We start from the raw sequence: 24,607 nt of genomic DNA, 5'->3' as shown, positions 1-24,607 counted from the left end.
ACAAATCCTAAATGTCATTTCCTTGGAAGAATGGGGCCCTAGCCCTGAAGGGGCCAAAAGATTTATCCATCCTGAAATTAGGCCATATTCTTATAATTTATGGGATTATAAAAAAAAGGCATGGGAATATGTTTTATGTTTCCAAAATCAAAACTATTCTCATACTTGGTTTATCCAGTTTAAGCTTAGAGCTCTGAAAGAACTCCCTAATTGGTCCAAGAGCTTCTTTCTGATTTGGGGTCCTACTTTGGAATACCTTCCTCCTGAAATTAAGGAATCTTTTCAAATGGAATAAAAACCATCCTGATCAAAGGACCTTATTCATGTGGTTCATGATAATGTATGAACTACCATGGATATTAAAATGGGAATATGTTATTTCAGATTATGTTGATGAGGAATGGACTTATATTCCAAATTTAGTCCGAAGTATCTTCATCAGATGGTGGGATAAATTCACTAGGGATCACCTGGCTCCCACCAAGATCATCCCAGCTCTTATCCCATCTCCCGACTCTGCTGCTGCTTAGCCTTTGGTCACTCATTCTAATCTGAGTGTTTCCCAAAGGTTGTAACTATTGATAGACCAGCCAAGATCATCATCTTCTAAAAAAGACTTGAAAATGACGAATCTATGGCTTCAGCATCTGTCACCCAGCCTGAAAATGAGGTTGACCCTTTTGCTAATGAAGACATGCTAGATAATTTCCATTCGGAGCTTTATGGTGGGCATCAGTAATATTCTGTCTGATAAGAGACAATTTGTAAAATTGTAAATTTTGCTTTCTTGTCGTTTTACTGTATTTTTCCTCTGGTTAAAGCAAGATTCTTTTGCTTTAGCTCTGCTTTTGCTTTTGTAAAAAGTTTGCTTTTTCTTTTTGGCTGTTTGCGGGAAAGTTCAGCGAGAATCCTCAAAGTGAAGATGCCGCTCTACTGTAGGCTGCTTTGTGACTTCTTGTTTTTATTTGACACGACAACAGCCCCGAGGCTTTAAAAGGAGGATCTCTCCTCAGTTGCAGATCATCGCAAAATTATCGCCTCTAGAAATAAACTTTGTACTTTTGAGTGTTTGGGTGTTTTTATATTCCAAGTGCTGCTTCTATTAAGCACTACTGTGCTTCTGCTTTTATGTAAGTTTGCTAAATATTAATGTTATCTTTTTAATTTCGTTATATTCTTATTCCTGATTTTGGTTTTGTATGTTTTAATTTTTGATAATTATTTTGTTTATTCTCTACGTTTCTACACTATCTTCCGCGCATAAACTAAAGCAAAAAATTGATTAAAAGTTTGCTCTTAAGAGGCTGGGCCAGTACCTGGTATATATATATATATATATATATATATATATATGTTGCTTTAAAAGTGGAATTTTGACTATTTCGATTTTGAAGGTCTTGGTTGTTTTGAATATGGATTTGTGTTTGAGAAGTTTCGTTGATGAAGTATTTGGACAAAATATATTAATTTGAATTTGCGGTACGTTATTGACTGGTTATGTGAATTGTTTGATTATGGATGGATTTTGAGTTTATTATAATATTTTATGGTATTCTCGGATGTTATTTTTGATGTTCGAAGATCATGCATTATTGGAAGTGATGGGATCTTTAGGAGTTATTGACTTATTTAGTTATTTATTTACCTATCATTATTATTATTATTATTATTATTATTATTATTATTATTATTATTATTATGATTATTATAAAAGTATCTAACTGAGTATTATTGGATGATTTAATGTTATGAGTTACTATGTAATCGAATTTTGACATGAATAATAAATTAGTTAAATATCTAAGTACATGTTTATATTTAATACTTATACATATATGTACTCAGTGGTTTGAAAATGATAAATTATGGACACTAGTTCTCATCAGTATAGGGTATAAATTCAAAGGTAGCTGAGAACTGATTTTTGGAAAGTTGAGAAAAGATTTGAAATATGAATTTGTGGAGTATGGGAAATTTTATGATAAGTTTCGATATATGGTTTTCAAACCCACCCGAGGGTGCCCCCCAGTTGCCTTGAAACAGTTTTGTCATTTATGATAATGCCCCACGAGTTTCGAGGATGCCTGAACTGTGTGGTGTAAGAATATGCGTTCTTAGGTTGACTATATGTCCCTCAAGTTCTGCCAGAATTGCAGCTTGGGTTGACTTTGTGTCTCCGAGGCCTGCGAGGATTGCGGCTGGGGTTGACTCTATGTTGCCGAGGCCTGCGAGGATGTGTCACATTATGCGACACAAGAAATTGACGGTACATTATTGGAATTGACGGAAAATTATCGGAATTGACGGTATATATTAATGAGGGTACACTTATGTGGAGAATATTTGGGTTTTAAGATGTTTAAACAAAAATTGAGGATTTTATCTTGGTATTTTTGGGTAAAAGTTTTAATATCTATTTTTTCTGATTTTATGAGACAATGAATGAAGGTTTACAAGTTTTAAGGATTTTAAACAATTCACAACTATTCTCTTAAATAATGAGCTATTATATATAATATCACAAATTGACTAATAAAGTTGGCTAATAAAGTTGAAAAAAAGAAATGCAAAAGAAAAAACATATTAAGCTTAGGCCCAAATTGACCTGATCAAACCGTTATAATATAATTCAAAAATGCTAGAGACACCAAATTTATGCATCAAATTTGAGTCTTAAATGATGTAATATGTGCCACGTCATAGATTTTAATTAACCAATTCCAAATTAGATTATAATTTAATTGATTTGTTTTAAGAAGAAAAATTTAAAACTTAATTAAGCAAAACCGCTGCAACTTTAGTTCCAACAAAAAAACCTATAGCTAGCCCTAAACCATCAATTTGACGTCGTATTCCCGAAGTCATCTATAGTTTCTCATGAGGATTCATATTTTTGCAATGACTTGCTGATTGTTTACCAGCAAAATCTCCCTCTCAGAAGAATATTTGTTCTGTTTGTGTGGGTTTGTGGGAATATTTTTCCTGTTTGTGTTTGTTTGTGGGTAGGGTGGGTGTGTGGCTGCTTGGGCGGGGATAGGTCGAGTAGAGAGAGGGGTTTAATAAATTATATTATTAATGTTTTTCACACGTGGCATACATTTTAGCAAAAGAATGGGTTTCATTTGTGCCATGTCAGCATTTTTACATAATTTTTAATATAATTAACAGTAAGGGCAAAGTGAACAACTAAATCTTGATAAAAAAGGCACTCTGTATCACTTTAATTTTCAAAGAATAAAGTAAAATTTCACCATAATTCAAAAAGATACTACAATAAATAAGCCTAAATTTAAACTACACCCCCACCACATCTTCACCCACAGAAAAGATCTGAGGGTACGGTGGTTTGCATGAAAGGCAATATTACAGGTAACTCTCACCCACACAAACTCCATAAAAATCATCAGTCAAATCTCATACCCTGACAGGCCATGTTTGATAGATACAGTACACTTATGTATCTATTTAATTTCCTCAAGCTGCTTCACTGTTGTGAAGACTGGCATTTGTAGCTACTAGCTACTCAACCACACAATATAATTCCCAACTTCTAGATTCAACACCCTGGTTTAATTAAACTCTTCTTTTTCATTTTAAAAATTAATGTTCATTCGCAGGGGTTTGTAGCTCAAGCGATTAAGAACATCTATTTATGCGCTGGAGGTTCTAAATTTGATTCCTCCCTCCTTCAATATTGATTGTATAACAAAAAATAATAATTAATTTCCATTCAAATTTTAAATTGTTAACAACTTTAGGTTTAAATGCCTTTAGGAAAATAAAGTTTCCCCTCACCATAAAGAAACAAATACTAGCTAGTCTTCGAACAAAAGGCATGGCTAAAAGTAAATTGAGATGTGTTCTAATTAGTGGGAAAAGAATCATGGCCATGATATCTTTGCATGTGATACCCGAGAAATATACTTTCTGGCCCCAACAACGCATGATGAATTCTTCTGTTTTTTTATTTTCTTTTTTGGCAACAGGGAATGAAGCCCAAAAAGAAAACAAAAGATGTTTGAGACTTGGATAAGTAGTTAGCCGCTGTATTCTGCTCACCACGTTATAAAGAGTGATATGGTCAAAAAGGAGGCTGTATAAAACTCCTTGTATGCCAAAGCTTTTAATAAGATAGATGTAAATATTTCAAAGAAATGGACTTGTAACTCACTATTATCATATTGTTTTTAACTTCATTCTCGACAATGTCATGAGAAAAAAGGTGAAAATTCAAAGAAGAAGTTTAGAAGAAATGTTGTTAGCATTCACACTTCATTATCGACAGTGTCCATGGAAGTTCAATTTTGTCAAGTTTCAATACTTTGTACAGACAGTCGGTTCATACAATAATTCAACTCATGTGAGCAAAGCATGGCCTGTAGTCCATGTTTTTCTTCAAATTCACACGGTTTGGAAAATTATAGTGAAATTAACAAGTAACTACTAATTGTGATGTTTCATTCAAACAGAGCGGTTCATTCATTTTAGACTTATACGACTGAATGTAGATTGTTTCTAGAGGTTTGGACAAAATGAAATATCCAAAAACAAAAGGAAACAAAAAAAAAAAAAAAACGCCACAATATATAGAGAACAACACGTATGGAAAAAGATATTCATATGTATACAAAATTGCGTAAACATTATATTATTTAAGGTTCGGTCCATGAGACAGGGAATTTGTTGCTCAAGTGATTAAAAACATTTACTTCTATACCGGTCCTAAATTAGATTAATTATCCCTCTCCCACTATCGCTTGTATCAAATAATAAAATTAAAATAAAAAGCTCGGGCCATGAACTGTGCTGGCTGTCGTATTATATTGATATTAAACAACACATTATTTAGAAATTCACATAATCGAATATCCAATGCACATTTCCTGCCTTGGTAATTAAAAAAAAGAAAAAAGCGATACCCTATCCTGACAAAGCAGCGAGGTATTAAATTGCTTCATTAATATGTAATAGGCGGCCAACTTGTCTCCAAACACCAACGTTACGTATATATATAGTTTGCTAGTGGCAGCGTTTAGATACAACAGAAGCGGTATTGCGCAGCAGCTAAAGAAGCAGAGGAGCGATGAAGCTTTTAGTCAAACTTGTGATGATGCCCTGCGGAGAATATTTTGGAAGGAAATGGAATTTACTTGACATAGTCACCGCTGCTGTGTTTCTCACTATGCATTGCCTTTGTGTGATGGCGCCCTTTCATTTCACCTGGCCTGCGCTTTGGGTGGCCTTTGCTCTCTATGCTGTGACGGGGGTAGGAGTTACTCTGTCTTTCCACAGACATCTTGCTCACAGGAGCTTTCGTATTCCGAAATGGCTCGAGTACTTGTTTGCCTATTTCGGGGTTCTCTCACTTCAGGTATGTAAACGTCAGTTTTGAGCAACATAATTTTGCTTAGCTTCAGCCCTTTTCTTTTATTTTTATTTGATGTGTTTGTTCTTCTTCTTTTGGTTTTTGTAGGGAAGTCCAATAGAATGGGTGAGCTCACACCGATATCACCATCAGTTTACTGATACTGTGAAAGATGTTCATAGCCCTCTTCAAGGTTTTTGGTTTAGTCACATGGGTTGGATCCTCGATAGCGGCTCTCGGTTTGGAAAAGTAATAAAAAACAACCCAACTCTCTCTCTCTCTCTCTCTCTCTCTCTTAAATACATTTACATACACCAACACAGTGCACTCATTTTGTTCAACTCTTCAATGGAAATTGTTGCAGTATGGAGGACTGAAGAACGTTGAAGATTTGAAACGGCAAGCCTTCTATAGGTTTCTGCATCATACTTTTCTTTTGCATTCTTTTCTACTAGGAACTTTACTCTATGTCGTCGGTGGATTGCCCTTCTTGACATGGGGAATGGTGAGATATTTTCCTCCTCCTCTTGTTTTCTTTTTTTATAATTACTCGTTCTCAGTACTTTAATGGCTTTTCAATAGAATATCTTTTTGTATAATTAATTAAGGGCTGGCATGTACGTTATTGTCGCATTAAAGTTTTTCATGGTTCATTCGATTGCCATAAAGTCATAAAACAATACATGAATTTTTCGGTGGAAAAGAATCTTAATTTGCATATTAATGATTAAGTTCGAACCCAGTTCGAACCCCACTTGTATATATGTATTTTCTTAAAGGTTAAATTATTCCTTGTCGACATTGTAGGGGGTGAGGATGGTATGCCTTTTCCACAGTACTATGTTAGTAAATTCGGCTGGCCACATGTGGGGACAACAAGTATATCACACTGATGATACGTCAAGGAACAATTGGTATATATTCTGCCCAATGTCAACATCTAGCTATCCTATCATTTGTTATTATATGGAAATTGATGAGGGATTTTAACTGTTTTATGGGTATCTTTTTTTTTTCTTCTGCTTCAAATGTACGCTAATTAGGTGGTTGGGATTGCTTGCACTTGGAGAAGGATGGCACAATAATCACCATGCTTTTGATTACTCAGCTCGACAAGGTCTTGAATGGTGGCAGATTGATGTTACTTGGTATGTAATAAGATTTCTTGAAGCAATTGGATTGGCAACAGATGTGAAAACTCCAACTGAGGCACAGAAGGAAAGAAAAGCTTTACACCAGAAAACCATGGCTACTCAGAATTAGGCTTCAAAGCAACTTCCTATCCGCCATAAACAGAAACAGAAGTTTGGTGTGCTTCTTAGTATTCAAATGGTTTGTGTACCGAGTTTTGATCTCAAATTATGTGGCAGATACCACTCACAATCGCATATATATATAATTACTAAGTTGAATTGAATGACTGTTCCATGTCTTTATTGAATGATTGGTTTTGAAATGTAAACAAAAATCCATTACTTTTTCACTTTCAAGTAAAAAAGTAAAAAAAAAAAAACCAAATTTTTCCATACATTGCAACTTGCAAGTCAGTACTTTTTATTAAGTCATAAAACCACGCAGGAATTTAGTTAGTAAAAACAAAAAGACTGTCATAAAACTTAAAAGTAGTGTCGACAGGTCTAGTCTTGCCCACTTTGAAAAGTATATTGACTTCGTTTACATAGGTGATCTATGTTTATAAGAGCATGCCATCAACCCCTTTCTTTACATACATACAATAATTTACCTAATATACAAATTACTTCATAAAAGGCAGGCACATATATACTACTCATAAAAGGTACGACATATAGTTTGTAGTGGGTACATTATTCAAAAAAGGACCCTAGCTACATAAAAAATACTTTCTTTATTTAACTTCAACTAAGCCATCATTTTCCTTTGTCCAAAAAAAAACTAAGCCATCATTTTCTCTGGTGTCGAAGTGTATAATTTCCGGATCCTGGCGGACCCAATGAAGGACTACTGTGGGCACTTGCCCACACTTTACAAAAAAGTTGCAGTCGTATAATTCCACCAAAACTCATTTTTATTTTTTATTTTTTTAGGTCTTTCTTAGGTGGAGCCCCCACATGGCCCATCCAATACATACACTTGAAGCCTAAAGCTTTTATATATATATATATATATATATATATTTTAAACCCTATGTTATAAAAGAGAACTCAGCCACCAAATTCACTTTAAGCCAAAATATTTTTTTGGTATATATTGATTGGATTTTTTTTTTTTAAGCCCCCAAATGAACGAAAGTCTGCTCTTGGGTTTCGAGGGTGATGTAGTATGTAGTCTCATTTGTTCAATAAAATCATGCACGATGTTTGCAATTACTACACATAATTCGTTCAGAAGTACGATGCTCTTGGGTTTTCGGGTCTTCTTCTGGAGCAAAAACTTAGAGCGCATCTTTATGGCTGCTTACGTATGGCGCATCTACATAACAAGTGGATGAGATTGCTAGGATGGGGAAATCCACTATCCTAGAGTGCTTGGTCAGATTCTGTACGAAATCGAAACTATCTACATGAGGAATTATCTCAGCAAACCTACACCTAGGAACCTCCAAAGGCTTCTACAAAAAGCCAAGCAAAGAGGTTTTCGAGACATGATTGGAAGTATTGACTACATGCACTGGCAGTGGAAGAATTGCCCAAGTACATGACAAGGAGATTATGAGAATAGGAACGGCGAAAAAGGTATCATTCTGGAGGGTGTTGCATCATTCGATACCTGGGTTTGGCATGTCTTTTTTGGAATTGCAGGATCTCAAAACGATCTGAACGTGCTTGGTCAATCCCTGGTGTTCAACGATGTGTTGAGAGGACATTATCTCATTGCCTAGATTTTTGCCGCTTCGAACGTTGTCCCTCGCTTTTGCCAACGCATCTCTTCATTTCCCTAAATCTTTATTCAAAAAATTTCACCTACTATCTAAGGCCATTTTCGTACAAGGCGAGCCTGATCTTTCACAAAATTCTCCATGAATTTTCCTCCACATATGAGAGAACTCGGACAATGACTAACTTGGACCCAACACTCACACAACAAAACATCTTCCATGGTTGCCCACGAGCCTCCGGCTTTGATGGAAGATTCCATTTGTATTTTTACACAAATGGAATTTAGTAGTAAAAAATTTGGTGTGGAGAGTGAATAATATTGGTAGGTATTTATAGAAAAAAAAAATTCAAATTTTTTTGGTATTTTTTCAGATTTATTTTTTCAATTTTTATGCCGATGGATGGCAGTGGAAAAAATGATCGGACACCCCAGGTAGCGCCACGTGGGTTCTAGCCGTTGGAGGAAACGTCAGCGAAAAAAATTCAAATTTTTTTACTGTTGGCGTGCGTGTGTACGTCACGTGCCAACAGTAAAAAAATTGAAATATGTGCCCTAGCGTCAACACCTAAGTCACAGCTCGCTAGCAGGAGCTCGGGCTCATCTTGCCCGGGTTGGCGGAGCTCATCTCTTGCGCTGGCAACATTTGTGCGTTGGAAGCTGCTTTTGAGGCTTAGGGGGCCTTTTGCCTAGGCTAGGCTGGTAGGGTGGAAGTGCTCCACCCCCTTTTGCCATGGCAAAAAAGGGCCAAGGCTGACAGGACCCGACCCAAATTTCACTTTGAAATCTGTGTCGAACCTTATGCGTGTCCAACAACTAGTAGGTGCCAGGGACACTTGACCAAATTGCCCTTCTAACTAAAACTATAAAAAATAAAAAAATAAAAAAATTCTTTTATGGCTTGACCTCTACTGAAAAAACTGTAAAGTCTCCCATGTAAAATGGAAATTTCCCAATAATTTTCCACTTGTAATTATACATATAATATTGAAAATTGAATTCCAATTGTTCAGCATGCATCAGACAAATAACTTTGAATGGCCTCAGGCCTCCTTATATCAAATAAATCATCATACCATCTGAATCTGAACTCAACTCTTAGAATAATGTGAATACTTTCTCAAATTCCATTATGACCTAACTGAACAATTTTTCAGCACTTGACGTAACAACCCGGTCCTAAATAAATTTTTAATTTTTAATTTATTCAGATGAAAGACTATTTTGCCCATAGAATATTTTATTAGGTCAAAAGTTGACTTTTTGACAGGGAAGGAATTTGGGAATTTCAATTGTACCATTGCGTAGAGCACATCGAGATGAGTCCGTAGACATGTAGTGGGCTCAAATCCAAGTTGTAACGAGAGAGATACCATCAAAATTCAAGTATGGGTAAAATCGTAATTTTTCAAAGTTGGTTTTTAAAAACCAGATTTCTCTCGACTCCGATCTCTGTATCTTTGATTCTCTCTGCTCATGTCACGGCAAGGGCCGGCCCTAGTCTTGTTCGAACCGACTCGGCCTCATTGTCAAGACCCACCAGTTTTCCCGGTCGAAAGACTCAAATCCTACTGGCGGTGACGACTGGTTTTCTCCGATTTTTCCCGGCGTCGCCACAATGTTTCCGGTGAGCTTCTCCATCGAACCAAGTACGGTTTCTCACCTATTCTTTAAGCTCTAGCTGATGGTTGGGTAGGATTTGATCAAAGTTCGGTCGAATTTTGAATTGAAATTCCGGCCACTTTCGGTCATTTTTCAGGGTATGTCCAAGAATAAAAGTGGCTCCAATCGATGTTCTAAACTTGGGGTAGGAAGCTTGGCTGGCGGGTTGGAGTTTTTCCGGCCACCGGAAATTTATCAAGCCACCCACGCACTGCCAGTGCGTGTGGCGATGCGTGGGTAGTATGGTGGAGCTACACTTCATCCTGAAAGGATTCCCTAGTTGTCACAAGCGCGTAGGTGAGCTTGGATTCCAATTCGGATACCATTTGAGCCTCAAACGAATTTCACCTATTGTGCATTTCCAGGTTCGATATGTTTGGACCGTTGGATCAAACCCAAATTCACGTATGTTGTACCTTGTATTTCTTAGATAGGATTTGACGTATCGTGAATCGGAGTCCCAAATACTCCAAAATCGCTAACCTTAGGGTAAGATAAAGAGTAATCGTCCGATCATGCGATCGTGCTCAATCCGACCGTCTGATTCAAACCAAACTTGTAGGGAAAGTTTAGAAGAGTGTGTTGAACCTATAGGAACTCCTGGATTTGTGATCAAAAGGTCGTGGGCCCCACTGGACCGGTTGACCAAGTTTATGCGGTTTGACCCCTCGGTTAATCGTGGGTCTTCCAAGGCAGTTATATCCTTTGAGAAGTGTTAAAATGACCATGTAAACGAGTTCTGACCGAGAATGAGTTATTTGGGTCATGTTACAAATTGAGTATAGATAGTTATTTATAGATTGCTAAATTGTGCATATATATTTGAAGTATAGTTGAGAATCAATTTATCAGAAAGTTGATATAAAGGTTGGGAAATGGATTGTAAAATAAAGGGAAAGGATTGATATAAGTTTGGGATATGGTTTTTCAAACCCACCACAAGGGTACCCCCTAGTTGCTTTGAAACAGTGTCATTTATAAATAATGCCCCATGTATTTCAGGGACCCCTGAATCATGTGGTGCGAGGAATACGGCTCAAGCTGACCAATGGTCCCCTGAGGCCTGCGAGGATTGAGGCTCAGATAGACTTGGAGATCCGAGGCCTGCGAGGATTGCGGCTCGAATAGACTTGGTGTCTCTGTGGCATGCGACGATGGAATTGACGGATCAGGAATGAGGGTACGCCTAGCTGGAGAGAATTTTAGTTTTGAGATGTTCTTAAACTAAAATATAGGGAGTTCAGTATATGGCTTATCTATAATTAGTATATGACTGTTACGAGTATTGGGAAGTTGCAAAGTATTGTTTTAGAGTTCCAAAGTATTTTTTGAGGCCTAAGGCCAGAATGATATGATGCTTGATTTCTTGGATATAATTTAATGCATGCTGAACAGTTGGGTTATATTTATATGCTTGTTTGACATGTGGAAATTTTGGGAAATAATCAATTTACAGAGGAGACTCTGCCGAATTTTCGGCAGAAGCCAAACGTAAGGAAAACTGGTTTCTAGTTAGAAGGGCAATTCGGTCATTTGTACCCGGCATCCGCCAAGTGCCAGACACACACAAGGTTCGGCTTAGATTCCAAAATGGAATTTGGGTCGTGTCCTGTCACTTGATCTTGTGGTTGCACCTAGTAACTATAGGTTGCCTACGTACGCTTACCAAGGGATTAAGCCATACGTAGTTCTTTCTCTTTTTTATATTTGCACTTGTAAATCTTGATCAACTGTTATTTTTCAATGTGATTTGCAAATCAATTCCAAGTTCTCATGTTAGTGATATGCTCAATAATATTCACAAACTCTAAAGCAATGCTTTCCAACTTTCCCAATTCTCAAAGCAGTTCATACTTGCACATAAATACGCTACTCAAAGAATTTCCTCAAACCCATAAATCAATTTATATTTTACTTGGGTAAATTATATATATAAACAAACAAGCTCATAAAACACTTTTAATCTTTCCTTCAAAACTCACATAAAACTCAAATACGCAAATGAAGAACAAAACTATTCATTTCTTCAACTTTCAACATAAATTATAAGTATACATAGGTACTTAATCAAATAAAATCGAATAACCCTTATAAGTAATTCAAATCAATCTGCTGAAACTCAAGCAAGGGCTATTGATTTCAGAACAATCTTCCACTCATCTCATACAAGTATATACAAATAAATATTTAATTACTTATTACAGATCAGTAGGAAAACGAAAAAATTATTAAAATAGCACTGACCACGTGAAACCTAAATGTCAATATCAACAATTTAAATAAAACATGCTTCCATCTTCCTCATGTAACAACAAACTCATCACTCAAGAAAATAGTTATGAATTGTATAAACTCTTTAAAACTTAAAAAACCCACAATCCTTGTCTCATACATTTATTTGAAAATATGTACTAAAGCTTTTACCAATAAATATCAAGATAAAACCATCAATTTTAGTTTAAACATCTCAATTACTCTCCACCTAGGTGTACCCCATTCACAATCTGTCAAATCCATTAATATTGCGTCAATTCTAGGTACCATGTATGATCAGTCCGAGAACGCACATCCTTCCAGAACTTGGGGGACATGTAGTCAACTCGAGAAGGCATATCCTCGCACTACACGATTTAGGCGTCCTAGAAACTCGTGGGGGATTTTCATAAATAACTAGACTGTTCCAAAGGCAACTGGGGGTATTCCTGTGGTGGGTTTGAAAACCATATTCCGAAACTTATCATAAAATTTCTCTTATTCCGCAAATCCGCTTTCACAAACCCATTTTCCAAATCTCTTTTTCAACTTCCCAAAAATCAATTCTTAAATGGGTAACCAAAATCCCTTCTCAAGCATAAAATTCATAAAGATCCAAAAATATTCACAAACCTCAATATCAAATTAAAGTCTGATAATCTCATAACATAATCTCGTACACCCGTCGAGACCCCAAAGTAATTCAAATAATAATCTACACTTGTTTACATATAATTTCCATAAAATACTATATTCCACAATTAAAACAATAGACTTTCATAAGTAACCCAATATCACTCAGTCATATACTTTAATAATAATAATAAATAATGTTAAATAATAACCCCTAGAGATCACATAACTTCCAATATCGCATAACCTTCAAATATCAAAATCATACCCAATAATACCATAAAATATTATAACATATTCTCATAATCCAAACATAATCAAAATAATTCACATGACAGTCAAGCCTCGTTTATAAGATCGTTCTAGTACTCATCGAAGGATGAAACTACCCCGAAAGACTCTCAGTCAACTGAGGTATCAAACTTCCCATATTGGTTAAAGGGGCCTGCGGGCCCACGACCTCTGATTTCCGATCCGAAAGTTCCGACAGGTTTAGCCAAGTCTACTAAACACGTTCTGCAATTTGGTCTTGATCGAGCGGTCGGATTGCTCGCGATCAAACAATCGGACGGTTACCGTTTATCTTAAACTTTGAATTATTGAATCGAAGTATTCGGAACTCTGATTCACGATCCGCGAATTCCTACATGATCCTAGAAGTGCCTAGATCAACAATTTGAAAATGAAGTAGATCCAACGGTTGGAACGTATCGAATTCGGATAACGGCTAATATGTGTAATTTGATCGACTGTCAAACGATAACCAAATTCAAATTCGAGCATATTGTCATGCTCGGGACGACAGGGGGATTATTTTAATACCGAATGGGTCACCCAAATAGTGCCCACGCGCCGCCACACGCCCCGGTAGCGTGTGGGTGCTCAGAGAAATTTCGGTGACCAAAAAATCTCTGAACCGTCAGTCAAGACCTATACCTACATGTTCAAAACAACAGGTGGAGCAACTTTTGTTCTTTGGCCAAAAAGTGACCGGAACTTGCTGAAAACGCGAGCCGAAAATTTATCAAACTTTAAGCGGTAATTTGAGTTTCAAAATGTAAAAATTGATCCTAATCAACCCAACCATTAGCTAGAACACATTGAGAGGATGAAAAGGCATACCTAGATCGAAGTAATTGGTGGCCGAAATCACTGGAACGAGCTCCAGAAAGTTTGGGTGAAAACCGATTGTTTCTCTCCGTTTTCCGACGAATGGCAGCGGCTGAGGGGTGGAACAGGACGGGTTCGCCGGGCCGTTTCGTTTGGGACTAGTCCCGTCATCAACAAAGTATTTTACCAGCATGTATTTTACCAACATGTCATGAATAAAAAAAAATATTGTTTTGTTTTGTTTAATTATAGAGCTGAGCATTTTTGCCCAAACTTAGCATTGCAAGTTCCATTTTTGTATTGCAGTTTCTGCTTCTACATTGTCGTTTCTGTTTCTGCATCGCAGTTTCCATTTTAGTACTTTCATCTTGGTTCCTCCATTTTGCTTCTATAAAATTAATTTTTGTTTTTGTAGTTGTTTTCGTTTTTTTTTTAAAACATAATTTATATTTACATTTTATTTTTGTTGCAGTTTCTGTTTTTATTTGCAATTATTGTGTGAATATGTGTTGAAATGAATTTTTTTTTTTTAAACCATTGATTGTTTATATAAATATTGTAGAACTGAATAAATATTCAAAAAATCAAGTTTGGTGTAGTGGTTTGTGAGTGAGCCTTTCTCGTTTGAGGGTCAAGGTTCGAGTCCCTTTAGTGACACAAAATCTTTTTTTAAAAGGTGAATAAAGGGCAACGGAGTTGGTCCCCAGCAGATGGCGGGGGGCGGTGGCAGCAGGGAGTGCTGGCGGGTGATGGCCGGCGGGTGATAGCCGGCAACTGGTGGTGGGTGGCGGTGGTGACCGGTAGCGGGTGGTGGCCAGCGGTGGTGGCCGGTGGTGGTGGCCGGAGGTGGTGGCCAGTGGCGGTGGCTAGATATGGACATGTGGCATAGCATGCTTGCCTTAGAAAGAGTGGCATTGTGTGTAGTTTTGATATTTTTTAATGGTATTTTTGTAAAATTAGATACTACATTTTGGTCTTTGACCTTATGCTAATTAGATGAAATTGTATTACTATCTTCCAAATTAGTAAACTATATTGTGTTTTAAAACTAAAGCTTTACAAAACAAGGTTGGTGGTAGTTATGTTTGAGGGTTAAGGTTTGAGTCTTGCAAGTGCACAAATGTTTTTTCATTTTTTTAGGGTCAATAAAGGGTGCTGGAGGTGGTGGTGTGACTAGCTAGCGAGGGTGGTCGGATGGCGCAAGGAGGAGGTGGCCGGACGGCGGCTAGAGGCGGTGAATTGCTAGACATGTGGCATAAGTTTATCGACTTCAAATAAATTTGTTAAAATATAAAAGGAGTGGCATTGTGTGTCATTTTGAATTTTTTAAATTACATTATTGTAAAATTACACCATACTTTTTGGTCGTTCACCTCAACTAAATTATGTGAAATTAGTTTCCTATCTATCACAATAGGAAACTCTATAGTGACTATAAACCAAAGCTCCTTTTTATTATTTAGGGTAAATTTCACTTTACTATCCGCAAGTTTCCCAAAATTCTAACTTTGATGCCCAAAGGTTTTTTTCCTCACTCTCATTCCCAACGTTTACTTTTATTATCAATTTCATACCTCCGTCCATGTTGCCGTCAGGACCTCCGTTAAACCATGACGTGTCCTTGGTGTGGCCCACCACTCATCACCTTGCCATTACATTTCGTTTCAGCAACTTGCCATTACATTTCGTTACAGCAACTTGCCATTACATTTCGTTACAGCAACTTGCCATTACATATGATTACTAAATAGAAACACTAACTAAATCAACAACTTCCCATTACATAAAGGACTGACCATGATCCTTAAATGACCTATTTCCCTTTAATCATCAAAGCAACAAGCAGCATCCAAGATACAACCAAAAAAAACCAGAGCTTCCTCTTCCTTGCTTGAAAGGTCACAATCTCATTCTCCATTTTTCGAATCCTCTTAAGCAGCCTAGCTATCAACTTCTGCTTCCGTGGGGTGTCCTCGTCATCAAATCACTCCTAGAATCTGCATCTATCATTCTTCTGCAAACATAGACAGTACATATTATTGAACATCAAGATTATTAAGGAAAAACAGGGAAGTGGCTCACCAAAGTTACAACATACTTTTCCACAAACATCAAACCTCCTACCAGGGTTCGCATCAGTCCAAGAAGTGAATCTCTTCGTCCTCAGTCCATAGTAGCCATTCACCGACCTTCCCCTTTCGAACTCACACATCCCTGACATGGAAGACATGACTGAGGTATGGAAGACTTGCATACTGGGCATTCCTCTCGTTAGATGCCTTTCGAAACCTGATGAAAAGAAGGGACCTTTGATTCAATGACGTTCAATTTTTTTATTTCGGCATTTAGGGTTAGTTTCAGCTAAATGATAGATGGGTTTCAGTTTTTCCCAACAGATAAATCAACCATTTCCTCTTTTATTTAAAAATTAATTAATTTTTATTAATTAATGTGACAGATGGACACGTGTCCCTCCGAGGGTGGTTCACTTTACCTTGTAAGCTTTTTTGGCAGGAGTTTATAAAGTTTGGGACCCTTTTGAGCCACGTTGGTGATGAGTGGTGGGCCACACCAAGGACACGTCAGCATTTAACAAAAGTTCTGACGGCAACACAGACGGAGGTATGAAATTTGTAATGAAAGTAAACATTGAGAATGAGAGCGAGAAGAAAAAAGACTTTGGGTATCAAAGTCAGAATTTTGGGAAACTTGAGGGTAGTAAAGTGAAATTTACCCTATTATTTATATTTTGTGAGAGGCCCCTTCAAACATGAAATCTTGACTCTGCCACCATATGACTAACATAGTAAACTTTCAAAAATTTGTACAAGCAGTCGATTTTCGAATACAAGAAATTCAACTCATGTGTGCATAGGGATGGCAATAGGTCGGGTAGGGCCGTGTATGGCAATACCATCCCCGCCCCTATCCTTGACTCCATCCCTGTTTAAGAGGTTTTGGGGAATCCCCGTCTCCGTCCCCGTCCCCGTCGGGTGACTATCCCCCAAACCCGCCCCCGAATCCCCTTTTTTTTTTTTTTGGTATAACCTAACCTCTCTTACTTTGAATGTCCATGTGCAAGAACTTGAAACTGAACATAAGCCAAATCAAAATCAAAGTTAGGAACTTGCAGTCTAATAGGCATAATCTTTATCCTTAACGGAATGCTGTTGTCTAATAAAAAAAGAAAGAAAACTAAACGCTAGCATTGTTGGTTTATTCATTGATGCAAATTTTTCTTTTGAACTAAAATTTCCAGTTATGTATATAAAGGTGGAATCTAAGCTACTACCAACATCAATCATAAATCACTATTACTAACAGCAACTTTTGAGCTTTAAGCAAATTACCCAAGCTGGCAAGTTAATTTATAACACTTCTCTTCTCGAAAGCAGAAACTTCAGCTCACTTAGCAACGAAAAAATTTGCAGAACTTACCTCAGATTTGGATTTGGATTTGGATGTGTGAATTTGAATGGCTTGGGTTTGGCGGTGCAAAGAAGATGCTAGGGTAACAAAATATTATATTATATATTTATTATTTAAAAATAACCATATAAGTATCGGGTCAGGTTCGGGGAGAGGGATGTCAATACTATCCCTGCCCTATACCCGATGAGAATTTTTTAAATTTGAAGATCCCCATACCCAATTTCCATTTTGCACCGAAATCTTCTTCCATTAGGGCCAAATACTCGTTGAATCCTTGCCCCAACGGGAATTTATGCCATCCCTATATGTGCAAAGCATGGTATATAGGCCATGTTTTTTCTTGAAATTGCACATGGTTACATAATAAATATTGCGTTACATAATAAATATTACAAAAACAAAGTTGGTGTAATGGTTATTGTTTGAGGCTTTTTCATTTGAAGGTCAAAATTCCAGTCTTGCAAGTGCACAAATCGAGGGTGGCTGGAGGTGACATGTGGCATAAGTTCATTGACTTCAACTCGTGTCCAAAGCATGGCCAGCCCATGTTTTCTTGAAATTGCACATGGTTTGGGAAATGATAGTGAAAATAACAAGTAACTACTTATTTCATGTTTCATTTAAACAAAGCGGTGCATGCATTTTAGACTTGTACGACCTTCTCTAGATTTTTCCAGACAGTTAAGGATAAAATTAATGAAGCATAAAAACAAAACCCCACCATATAGGGCAACACGTGACGTAGGGTATAAAGATGATCCTGCTCTAGTAATTTTTGAAGTTACCGATCTATCAACCACCATTGCCGAGTAATGCACCATGGATCGGCTCCATAAATACATATGTACATTAAAATCCATACGGGACATTTAAAATCAATGAACCGGCCCTGATTATACTTATAGCACATGTCTCAAGGTTTTGTAATAAAAATACCAAAACCCTTAGGGGTATCAATGCAAATAACTTCAAATTAATCTAAAATATTATTTGAGAAAGATGTACATAGTCCTCTTCAACCCTAAAGCAATTGATATTATCAAACATGGGAAAGCAATTGATTTCTCATTCCCAAGTCTCCTTTCTCGTGAACTAAACGGGGCCTAAAGCAATTGATATTGAATACAAATTGCTTCAGAAGTCAAGTTCGATACGAATGCTTTTTTTTTTTTTCAAATTCACACAACTGAAAATCCAATTAATGCACAAATTAATTGCCAAACTAGAGTGCTAAAGAAATCCTGTTCCTATTTATGTATCACCAACCGTATGCTGACAACTAAGCAACGAATTTATAAATTGCTTCACTGATATGATATGGGCGGCCAACTTATTTCCAAACACAATAATTTTCATACAACGTACGTCTATATAAGAATGCCAGTGGCAGCGTGCAGAAGATACAACATAAGCAAAATATTGAAGCCATAGATAGCATCGATGGGGCTTATGGTCAATATTGTGATGACTCCCTGCGGAGAATTCTGGGGAAGGAAATGGAATTTACTAGACATAGTCACTGCAGTTGTGTTTTTCAGTCTTCATTGCCTTTGTGTGATGGCGCCGTTTCATTTCACCTGGCCTGCCTTTTGGGTGGCCTGTGCTCTCTATCTTGTGACGGGTTTAGGAGTGACTTTGTCTTTCCATAGAAATCTTGCTCACAAGAGCTTTCGTATTCCGAAATGGCTCGAGTACTTGTTTGCCTACTTCGGGGTTCTCTCACTTCAGGTATACGTTTAGCAACATATTTTGGTACGCTGTTTATTTTTATTTTCATGGCTATATATTTTTTATTTGGTTTGTACACAGGCAGTATAATATTTGTGTTTGCTTGTTTGATTTTGCAGGGAAGTCCAATAGAATGGGTGAGCTCACACCGGTATCACCACCAGTTTACTGATACTGAGAAAGATGTTCATAGCCCCCTTCAAGGTTTTTGGTTTAGTCACATGGGTTGGATCCTCGATAGCGGCTCTCGGTTTGGAAAAGTGAAAAAAACATACCCTACTCTCTCTCTTTCAAGAACAAATATATTTGCTTACACTACAATTTTGTTCAAGTTCTAAATGGAAAAACTTTTGCAGTATGGAGGACTGAAGAACGTTGAAGATTTGAAAAGGCAACCCTTCTATAGGTTTCTTCATCGCACTTTTCTTCTGCATTCTATTGTTCTACTTGGAAGTTTACTATATGTCGTGGGTGGATTTCCCTTCCTGGCATGGGGACTGGTGAGATTGCTTCCTGTCTTGTTATCTTTTTAAGTTAATTATGATTCTCATAAAGTCATAAAACAATACAGAATGTATGGCATGTTTACTTTTAAGTAACGAGAATAAGAAGAAACAAAATGATTTTCATTCTTGACTTCCCTTATTTAAATTCTTGATCAAATACACAAAAAATCAAGAATCTCGGATCAACTGGGAGAGTGTAGTTGATCCGATTCTCATTCTTTCATTCTCGTACCTCTTCCTTATTATTCCCATTAATTAATTAAACATGCTTAGTAAAAAGTTTGTCATAAAGATCAAAGCAGGATTACATATATATGTGTAATTCAAATTAATTATAATACCTATTAAAGTTTCATTGCAGGGGGTGAGGATGGTATGCGTTTTCCATAGTACTTTGTTGGTAAATTCAGCTGGTCACATTTGGGGAAAACAAGTATATCTCACTGGTGATATGTCAAGGAACAATTGGTACATTTTGAATAAATATGGAAGTTGGGATATTATTATATGTTCTCCTTCCTGAATCCTGAATCCTGATGAGAGACATTAAATGTATATATTTTTCAACTGTACGTGTAGGTGGTTGGGATTGTTTGCACTTGGAGAAGGATGGCACAACAATCACCATGCTTTTGATTTCTCAGCTCGACAAGGTTTTGAATGGTGGCAGATTGATGTTACTTGGTATGTGATAAGATTTTTACAAGCAATTGGATTGGCAACAAATGTGAAAACTCCAACTGAGGCCCAAAAGCGAAGAAAAGCTCTACACAATAAAGTCACGGCTGCTGGGAATTAGGGTTCAAAACGTTTGCCTCCTATCCGCCAAAGACAGAAAAAATAAAGAAGTTTAATCTGCTACGTGATGTTATGTGACAGATAAAGTTTAATCATTGAGGGCGCATATTGTTCTTTTACACTATTATATCTTTATGTACCTAATGTACAAGTTACTTCATAAAAGCCATATATATATATATATATATATATATCCAAAACCATTAACTAGCATAATTCATACAAAACGATAACATATAGATGATTTTCGTAACATCAATATTTTTAAGGGTATTTTAGTCTTTCTATTTTTAAGAGTATTTTAAAAAATGAAAAAATCATTATAAAAACAATTGTATATCTTTTAAACAATTAAAATTCCCACAAAAAAAAAAAAATCTCACTTTCTCCCATCCCCTATGCTCCACCAACAGCTCCAATCAACCCCGCCCACCTTGAAATCCATTCCTCATTCCTCTTTACAGCCCCTTCCTCCATTCCTCTTCCCTCTTCCCCTTCCTCCTTCTCTCTCCACCTTTTTCTTCTTATTTTTTCTTTTTAGAATTTTCCCATTTGCATATTGAAATTTGTGGAAGGACAACTACCAAACTAACAATTCGGTAGCCTACATGACAAATAGTGACCAAGCAAACTTTAGATCCTTCAACAGAAACACAATGGCGTAAGTTAATGAAACTATGAAGACAAGAAGGATGTTGGATTTTGGATGGGAAGCTTAAGTAGTTTCATGTGTTTGAAAATTTCATACATGCTTAATGAACACCGCAAAAAATTAATACATGCTCAATGAACACCGCAAAAAAATTAATACATGCTAAGAGAGAGAGAAGAGGAATGGGGGAGGGGTGTCCTGTGCGATGTGTTTTGGGGGCCGGTAGGGGAGAAAGGGAGAGAGAGGTCTCTTTTTTCTCTCTTTTTTATCTTTGAAAATGAAAAGACTAAAATACCCTTTAAAATTGATGAAAAATTGGATGGTGTTAAAGTTAGATGACAAATTATGTATTTTGAAAAAGGCTTTTTATCACAAATGGTCCTTTAGATTTACGAAATTGTCACAAATGGTCCTTGAGCATTTTTTATGACATTAATAGTCCTTAACGTTAGTTTTTTTTTTAATCACAAATGGTCCCTGTTCTTTAGAAATTCTGTTAAGTGAGACGTGGAAGATAAGTAGAGCCGATATGTCCAATCACATTGTGACATGTGGATTAAATAAATTTTTTTTTTAATGAATGTCCATTTTTTTCTGCAACTTCCCATCCCCCTCCATCTACTACGTCTCTCCCCCTCTGCCCTCTATGCGCCCCCCCCCCCCTCTCCTCTGCTGCAACCAATAAAATAGTCGATATCTTTTAAAGCTGTGACCTATAAGCATTTTAGTTGAACAGGCGTGGAAGAAGTCATTAAGGAGAATGAGATTTTGATAGCAAATTTGCTGTTTGCAAAGGATTTTTCTTAATAAAAAACTATTTATTGTCTATTATATCAAACAAACTTTTGATATAATTTTTCAATCAAAAATAGAGAAAGCTAATTAACTTTTGGACTATATAAGCGAGAGGGAGAGCAGAGGGAGGACAGAGGGAGAGTAGAGGGGGAGAGAGAACAGAGGGAGAGGGCAGAGGGAAAGAGAGAGAGAGAGGCTAGACGGAGGAGAGAGAGGACAATGGGGGAGAGACTTAGTAGAGGGAGGGGATGGGAAGTTGCAGAAAAACATGGATTTTTATTATAAAAAAATATTTATTTATTTAATCCACATGTCACGATGTGATTAGACATGTGGGCTCTAATTATCTTCCACGTCACACTTATGGGGGCCGGTGGGGGAGAAAGGGAGAGAGGTTTCTTTCTCTCTTTTTTTTCCCTTGAAAATGAAAAGACTAAAATACCCTTTGAAATTGATGAAAAGTTGGATGGTGTTAAAGTTAGATGACAAATCATGTATTTTGAAAAATTAAGGTAATATTTCTCTTAAATTTTTTTTTAAGGTAATAAATTGAAACTGAGGTATAAGGTTAGGAGACATTTTTACAAAAATTCCAAAATATTAAGCGTGTTGTGCCCAACACCTGAAAAAATGTCAGGTACTCATGGGTGACTGGCGGTAGTATTTTCCTTTATTCCATTAATATCTTGTACTTGCAATTTTTTTTATAAATACGAGTCATAATCTAAATTACTCTACATTAATCTAATTTACAAAAAGAGAAACTCGAACTTGAATGCAAGAAAAACAAACTTATTGCCCTAACAAACTCACCTAACACTCATCTTCCTCACGTTGGCAAGTCGGCAACCTTAGAAGATCCATTTGTCCTCGTATGAACCGAAGTCATCTTAGTATATATCTTCGTTGGTTTTGAATTTATGTTTCAATTATCGACCGTTGACTACACAGCTGGTTTCAAAGTGAGCCAATTTTGATTCCCATGACCAGTTTAATCTTTAATGAAATTGGTGGGGCAGTTGGACTAGCAGTTATGATTTGAGCTGTTTCTATTTTAAACATTAAAAGGGATAGATCCCTAATTAATTCTAACTCATTTTTTCAACGTTACATGTTTTTTTGTTGTATTATAAAGTGCATGCATCTATAAACATGCATGCAATGCAAATGTATTCATGCCACATCTGTTCGAGACTGTGACGATGAACTTAACATCTGCATTTTGAAGGATAATTAATATGATTTTTCCTAGTAGCTAGTTAGAGAGAAAGGAAAGTTATCAAAAATTGAGTCTAGTCCATTGATTTACATAGATTGTTGGGCTAATGTTTGATATATTTAGACTGTCTTTCTACACTTAAACCTATTTTCTAATCAGCATTGGGTTGGAGTCCACATTAATCCTAACGTGGATTCGCTCTTGTTCAAAGTCTTGCGGTTAGAACTTATCTACCAATTGACAGATATTGTCAATTCTAACAAACGTATTCACTTCATAAGGATCCAAACCCAAACCCAGAATAAGCAACTTCATTGCTTGATCACTAAATCAGCTATTTAATTCTTGCAATTGAGAATCTATTGCAGCATAAAAAGTATCTACCATGTACTAATGTCTAATCCTAAAAGAGACCCTTCATTTTTTTTTATACGAAAGTAACTTAATCTCTTACTCTTTCATTTTTTTTTTTTAAAAGAAATATATTGGTGGGCTCCGGAACTATCTTAGTCTTTTAGTTGGAAATGGAAACTCAACTTCTCTTTATTGTGGAGGGGCCACAAGCTTATTTTATTACCAATTTTTACCAAGCCTGTCCAATGCAAGACCAACACATAATGGTTTGTTAAATTTTTGAGGGGATCAAGGCCACTACAGGCTTTGGTATAGCTCCTTCACTGTTAAGAAATCATGCGAGGGCTTATAATGAGTTAGGTCATTTTCTAATTGTCAATTGCTTTTGGGGTTAGAACCTCAGCTTCACTCACAGTATCATAGTCATGTTCACCCACATGTTAACCCCCCAACGACCACACATAAATTCATAAACATATTTGGTTATAGTATATTTAAAAAATTCATGAAGTGATCAATATGTTCGTCAGAAAATTAATACAAATGAAAAATTATCAAATACATCATTTGGACGCTCCAAAGACATTATTTGAAGTTCCATTTATCACAAATAAGCTATTTAATTATTTTCATCAACTTGTGAGGTTTTTTTTATGCTTTCAATGGTTAGGTTCCCAGTTTGTTCCTATATATAATACCCATTTTATATAAATAAAAACCCATAACTAGGATCCAACTCATCAAGGTCAACATCTTATTTATTATAATTTTAGAATTCCCAAAATACCCCTATTAAAAATTCAACCTGTTATTTGCTCTCCAAAAATAGGTATGTTACTTTGTAATAGGAGATGTTGTACTCTTCTACAGAACTATGTTATTTTCCATATTCCGCTTTTATTACAACTATGTAATAAAAGTGTACATACACTTTTACACTTTTTGTATATAATAGGTAAAAAAATGTTCATTATGTATGGAGGTGGAAACATAAATGTGCACTGATGTATTATTCATTTGCCCTAGTTTGGTGATTAAAAAACGGTTAGTAACCAAATAAAGATTAAGTGGTATGATTTGTAAATAAAGCAACCAACATGGACGCATTGTATCATAATTTAAAATTGGGTTTTACTTAAACATTATATTATTGGTGGGTTATTATATAGAGTTTTTGATTTGTTTAGTATGACCCTTCACTTTATTCTACAGTGAAGAGTGTTTATTTGTTACTTTTTATTTTT

General features: G+C 36.3%; 2 protein-coding genes across 2 annotated transcripts; both read left to right on the top strand.

Annotated features, from left to right (window-relative positions):
- On the top strand, positions 4,299-6,785 carry LOC18779930 (delta-9 acyl-lipid desaturase 1). Its single transcript, XM_007214079.2, has 5 exons — positions 4,299-5,371; positions 5,474-5,614; positions 5,730-5,870; positions 6,173-6,279; positions 6,409-6,785. The coding sequence occupies exons 1-5, from the start codon at positions 5,084-5,086 to the stop codon at positions 6,626-6,628; spliced, it is 897 nt and encodes a 298-aa protein (XP_007214141.2). The 5' UTR covers positions 4,299-5,083; the 3' UTR covers positions 6,629-6,785.
- On the top strand, positions 18,650-20,853 carry LOC18779213 (palmitoyl-monogalactosyldiacylglycerol delta-7 desaturase, chloroplastic). The gene is made up of 5 exons (XM_007213118.2): positions 18,650-19,039; positions 19,159-19,299; positions 19,396-19,539; positions 19,907-20,013; positions 20,125-20,853. Exons 1-5 carry the CDS (start codon positions 18,752-18,754, stop codon positions 20,342-20,344), a joined length of 900 nt encoding a protein of 299 aa, XP_007213180.2. The 5' UTR covers positions 18,650-18,751; the 3' UTR covers positions 20,345-20,853.

This window comes from Prunus persica, chromosome G4 (genome assembly GCF_000346465.2).
Source record: "Prunus persica cultivar Lovell chromosome G4, Prunus_persica_NCBIv2, whole genome shotgun sequence".
NCBI lineage: Eukaryota > Viridiplantae > Streptophyta > Magnoliopsida > Rosales > Rosaceae > Prunus > Prunus persica.
The sequence above is the reverse complement of the archived record's forward strand: the minus strand, read 5'-3'. Positions and strand labels throughout refer to the sequence as shown.